At 29.8% G+C, this 6578-nt stretch overlaps 1 protein-coding gene across 1 annotated transcript; it reads right to left on the bottom strand.

The window, feature by feature from the left end:
* Positions 1 to 4856: 4856 nt before the first annotated feature.
* Positions 4857 to 5652, bottom strand: LOC130988300 (transcription repressor OFP8-like). Its single transcript, XM_057912111.1, has one exon. It carries the CDS (start codon positions 5582 to 5584, stop codon positions 4997 to 4999), a length of 588 nt encoding a protein of 195 aa, XP_057768094.1. The 5' UTR covers positions 5585 to 5652; the 3' UTR covers positions 4857 to 4996.
* Between the last annotated feature and the right edge of the window lie 926 nt (positions 5653 to 6578).

Raw genomic sequence — 6578 nt, 5'->3', positions numbered from 1 at the left:
TATCTATCCTCTCAAACACATAAGTACAATACCTATATGTAATACATATCTTGAGCTTTATCTATTTTGACTTATCTTAATGGGTACCAAAAAATATCAAACATAAATCAACTTACTTTAATATTTAATACTAGCAATATTTTTGTTAAAAACAACCTCTCTGTTTGTGTTAATAAGTGCCTAGCGCGTTTCAAATTTCTCTGCTCGGAGTCCGAAGGTAAAATACCAGATGCATAAAAAGTTTAAGTATCATGATACACAACATGATTCTGCTTTGTTGTGTGATGATCTTTGAGAAGTGTTTGAACATGTCCGCAAGTATATTGTAATGGATTTTTTTCATGCTCGTCGTGATGCTAATAAAGCGGCTCATGAGCTAGCTTGCTTTGCTAGTATTTCTCAGTACGTAATGATTTGGAAGTTGAGTTTTCCTCTTGTCTTTTAGATATGGTTAATTCAATTTGGTTTAATGATATTATATTTTTTCTCCCTCAAAAAAAAATATTAACATAAGAATAAAATGAAATGAAATTTCAAGAGAAATGGACAGGTCAAATTCATCTGAATTTGTCAGTTTCTCAAAAATGGACCAACAAATCCTTTGAATGAAGAGAAGTAGAGGACAATTGTTTCGTTGGACAAATACTGCAGTTTCAATTAAAAAGTTCCCAGTATTTAATTAAGTGAGAATATTTAAATTTCAATAAATTCAAATATGTAATTTATCCTCTATTTGGTACGTTCATGTGACCTGTAACCTAGTGAAAAGGACAAAGTCCAGTGACTAAATACACATATTTCGAATCTATTTCTTTTTTTCACACTCAATTAAACAGAGCAAAATATTAGAAATATCATTTATTCAAATTATATTTTATGTTAACTATTATTCAGTCCACAAAGTAATGTTATTAATATAAATAATACTCCACACACTAATGCAAATAAATAAACACAAAATGATACTTTCATTTTTGACGAGGAACACTTGCAGCCCCCTCCTATTTATAGGCGCCTGTAAATTGTTGAAAAAATAAAATTATATTTTAAAATTAAAAAACGACATGTTCAACCTAAAAGGCAATGTTTTGATTCGAATCTAAGAGCTTAACCTCAATAAAAATGCTACTTTTATATGAAACATAAGGAATTTCAAAGTGTGGTTAAACAAGCGTGGAATTTTTATTTTATTGAGTATGCCTCAATGCAGATCTGGGGTTGGAATTCTGACCATATAAAAATACTGTTACACAGCTGTGAAAAGTCAGAAAACAGAGTAAAACTAGAGTGAGAGAGATTGAACAAGATGGATTTGATTTCTTTTGCAAAAATTTGGAAATTATGTACTCCCTCCGTCCACGAAATGAGTACCCATATTTCCTTTTTCGTCCGTCCACGAAATGAGTACCCATTTCCCTTTTTGGCAAGTGTACCCCACACATCTCTTTAATTAATACACTCAAAAAATGGGACCCTTAAACTATTCACACTACACTTCATACATTTCTTAAAACTCGTGCCGTCCACAAATGGGTACTCATTTCGTGGACGGAGGGAGTATTAAATTTGCTTGTCTGACTTTTTCCACAACTTTGGATATATTCGTGGGGTGTCTTTTTCATGTTTTTTAATTTTAGTTAGAGTTTATTTATGGAGTAGTTTAATCTTATGTGAGTATCATTCATGACCCATTAGCTTCATTTTGTTTAATTCACGTTAATATTATTATTTTTATTTTAAATATTTATCCCGGTTTTAGTGCCTTAGAAATTATTGTTGACGCCATTAATTTATGAGCTACATAAAAATAAAAGCTTATTTTATTTTTTATTACTGTAATTTATTTAAAATTATAGCGAAAATAAACAATTCAAACTTTTATTTTAATGTAATTTTTAAAAGTAATGATCTCAATAATAATTTAAAGTAATAGAATTAAATAACTATATAAAATGAAAAACGCTAACGTGCATTAAACGAAAATAGTGCTCATATAAAATACTTTTATATATTAACTTTAAGAAATTTATAAGAATTTCAAATACATTTCACACACTTGCTCGTGTACTGGGAACTTTTTCATTGGGGGAGGGGTTTGGCGTGGTTGGTAGAGGGCGGCAGAGCCTCGGCGGGGGAAGGGGCAGAGGGGGTGTTTTATGGGGTGGGGATTCCGTCGAAATACTTTTTTTGGGGGGTGGAGGTTGATGGCGGGGGGCAATTGGACGGAGATGATCAACAGTTAATTTTCTTTTGTTTATTCATTTAAATATATAAAGTTAAAATTGTAAATTGTTTGTTAATCTGAATTATTTTATTATGTGTGTAAAAATAACATTAATTATATTTTCTTCGTATATATAAAAGAGTAATGTGTATTATTAAAGCGGGATGGAAAGATTATATACTACCAAAAAGTGAATAAAACGCGCAATAAACAATTTAGCGCGGCGCTAACGAATATTGCATGTTGAAAATGACATGTCACCAGTCACCATCGGCTACTCCCATGAATAATGTGGGATCCTAATTTTGGATTTATCATTATGAGTCAATTATTTCTTTCACTTTTGCATATTAATTATTTCTCAATCATCTGACATCTCTGCATTTGGTTTAGGGGTCAGCATTTATTTTCAACTCAAAAAAATTCAAAATCGAATTCGGATCCAAAAAATGAATCCGAAGCACATCGTTTTCGATGCTAAAACCCAATTCAAACAGAAATTGAAAGCACCTAAACAAGTTGTGGCCGCGGCGCCTCTCTCCCTAGCTACTAAACTCTAATGATTTTTTCATTTTTAAAATTAGATACCAATAACCTCTCCCCCCCAAAAAAAAGATACTAATAAGTTTAAAAATATAGATAATACATTATAATTTTGGACGGATTCAAGTTCAAATTGCACCGTTTACTTTGAAGCTGAAATCGAACCAAAAGAAAAAGATTTCTAGAAACGTAGTTTGAATTGGACAAAATTCGAATCAAATCGCAAATTCAAATTCGATTTGATTCAATTTGGCTATTTAAGCTTGTTGGCCACTAATTTGTCTTCATCTATATTCTTTGTTTTTTAGAGAATTCATCTACATTCTTTAATATGTTAATTTGAATTACAAATAGAAAGCTTTTAATTTGTTAGTAACTTTTGATTTAGTATTTTCGAATTGAAAATAATTTTATAAGCTAGCTTCTATAAACATTAACATTATAGTATAAAATATTCCATGGTTGTATGAACTTTCTATAATAGAAATCACAAATGGACTGAATTTGAAGACTTTCCATAATTTGCCAGCGTGACATAATAGTTACTGTTGGTCATCAGTAGGTGGTTTATTTTTACGAAATTTCCTTTAAACTAAAATAAGATAGATAAGACAATGAGATGTGATTAAAAAAACTAGTATAAGTATTGAAATCATACAACAATGAAAAATACAGTGCATCAGTGAAAAGATTAAAATAGTAAATTATAATTTCGCTATATGTTCAATCATGTATTCCCTCTATCCCATTTAACATGGTTGTTTTGCCATTTTGAGTTATCCTATTACAAATGACCCATTTCAAAAAATGAAAATTATTTATCTCATAAAAAATTGTGAACTCCACTATTTTCTATCACTTTTATTATTTGATTGCATTTTTTTCTTAATAACCGTACCAAAAAAAATAAGGAGTCATATTTAATAGGACGAAGAGAGTATATATAGTTGTAGTTGTTCTATTTAATAACTATATATATTATCAATTTTTGTATAGATAATGTGTTAATATTAATAATAATGTCCCACTTCATTGTTTTAGAATTCATTTGTCTCTTTCGGTCGAATTTAAACAAAAGGAATATTGCTGTTAGTTATAGGGTTTAGTTAATAATGACATTGAAAACGGATAAACCTAACATTTTATTGTTAAAACATAAATGGGATACAAACAATTAAATATATGTTGCTCATACAATTTGTCCTTGACTATCAATCCAATTGTACATATGGGTGATGTCCCATCTGCTTTAGAAAAATCTACTTTCCCAATCTTATTCTTTAAATTTTTTTGTCACTAGCTAGATAGTTTAAATAGCATTCGAGTTTAACTTCATCGATACCAGGTTGCAAATACCAATAATTTATCATTATTCAAATGGTGGTATATTTGATTAAACACAAAATAGTAGTATTATTAATAAATAACTAAGGACATACATTTTGTTGACTTAACAAAGAGGTTTGAATGAACTTATTGATTTATTAATTGTTTAATCATAAAATTATCAAGAGTTTGTCATGGCATATGAATCGATAAAACTTGGAATAATAAGACTAATTGTTCAATACATTACACTTGAAACATTTTCTAATTCTAATCAAAAGAAAATGTTAAATTAGAGTACACATTTATTTCGTAGCACCTGAAATAATTGATTTTTTTATAAAAATGCATTATCCTTGTCCATGAAAACTCTATTTGACACCAATGAATCTACATAAACTCATTAATTATCGTCATTTTAAAAAAAAATTGTGAGTCCCTTCTCGACTTACGCAATACTACTACATAATTAACTTTTTAAAAAATATTATTACATGTGGCCCCCATTTTCTGAAAGTTTCTTTGTCAAAACATTAAGATTGAGAGTTACTAGTACTTTTTAGCAACTTTTGACATTCTTGAATTAAGATGGCCCTATATTCTGCCTTGTTTGAGTCCACTACTCATGTTCCAAGATTCTCTAATTAATTTACTGTAATATGAGCAAAATTATCATTTGATATTTGTATATCCAATAAATCTTATGATAGTATTTCAGTATCTAAATTGATGCAAACATGCATCTTCTGTTTCAAAAGCGACCTTTCTGAAATTGTACGATGAAATTCAAATATTTATAGGGACAAGATGAAGATGTACAAACAAATTTAATTTATGTAATATAATTCCATGATTAAATTAAAGTGGGGGTGGAGAAAAAGACGAAGGAGATATGATGATCCTCTATTTGAAATTAGGAAAATGATGATCGCATGAGAAGAAGGCTTCCCAAATCTCAGCAAAGACCTCAACTATAACCTTATGATGATGATAAGAATTTAGAGAGAGAAAGCAGCGCAGCAAATTCTCCAAATCCTTGGTAGCGAAGATATGCTTCTCCACGATCATTTCCACCATTGAATTCCTGAAATCACTGTACGGATCGCTGGAGCGCTTCACCACCGCTAAGCTGTCCTCCACCGCCGCCCTCCACTTATCTTCTTCTTCTTCTTCATCGTCGTCGCTGCTAAACAGTCCGTTAACGTAGTTGCAATCGGGAAAGCGATGTTGAAAAGCGCACTTGTTTTTGGAGGAGCGGCCTCTTTTGTTGGGCTTGGGTTTTTTCTTGTATTTGGGGAAATTGTTGAGAGGGGAGATGATGGGGGAGGCCGGGGGGCATTTCCGACCATTCACGTCGGCGGGAGAGAGGAGAGGGAGTTTCTGGGTTATCAACAATGGGTGGTGGGTCGGAATCACGTCGGAGATTTGCTCTTTCGATTTGCATGACCGGAGAATGCACCGGATACGGATTTTGAGGCGGTTCTCCGCCATGCTGCTGGTGGTGGTGTTTGAATTTGTTTCTTGCCACTAATGTACGTGCATATATATTTTGTGGGTTGGTGTTGTACTGCTGTGGGATGTGATGTGCTCCCTCTGTCTTATTAATAATGTTTCATTATTTATTGGCACGAATATTAAGAATGTGTAATTAATAGATAAAATATGTCATTAGTAATTATTTAAATATTATTTTAAAATATACTCCCTCCGTCCACGAATCATCTTCCTATTTGGTGTTCGGCACGTGTTTTAAGAAAACTGAAAAAGGTGATGTAAAGGTGGTGTAAAAGACTAAAAGGGTAGTGTTAATGTATTGTGATTACTTTTACTAATCTTGCACTAACTATTTGGCATTATTTTATTAGGTGAATTAAATGAAAGCATTTAAATGAGAAAACATTAACCAAAAGTGCCGATTCAATAAATAAATAAACTTGAAATTCAGAAAATAAATAAATAAACTGAAATTTCAGAAAATAAATAAATAAATACATAAATAAACTGGAAAATAAATAAATTAGAAATAAATTTTTCAAAAAAAATAAACTTGAAATTCAGAAAATAAATAAATGAATAAACTGAAAATTCAGAAAATAAATAAATAAATACATAAATAAACTGGAAAATAAATAAATTAGAAATAAATTTTTCAAAAAAAAATAAACTGAAAATTCGAAAATAAATAAATAAATAAACTGAAAATTGAGAAAATAAATAAATAAACTGGAAATAAATAAATAAATAAATAAGTAAACAAACTGGAAATAAATAAACTGGAAAATAAATAAACTGAAAATTAATAAATAAATAAACTTGAAATTCGGAAAATAAATAAATAAACTGGAAATAAATAAATAAATAAACTGGAAATAAATAAATAAACTGAAAATTCAAAAATAAATAAATAAATAAACTTGAAATTCAGAAAATAAATAAATAAATAAACTGAAAATTCAGAAAATAAATAAATAAATAAACTGGAAAT

The sequence above is a fragment of the Salvia miltiorrhiza genome, chromosome 6, assembly GCF_028751815.1.
Source record: "Salvia miltiorrhiza cultivar Shanhuang (shh) chromosome 6, IMPLAD_Smil_shh, whole genome shotgun sequence".
Classification (NCBI taxonomy): domain Eukaryota; kingdom Viridiplantae; phylum Streptophyta; class Magnoliopsida; order Lamiales; family Lamiaceae; genus Salvia; species Salvia miltiorrhiza.
This window is presented reverse-complemented; position numbering and strand designations above follow the sequence as displayed.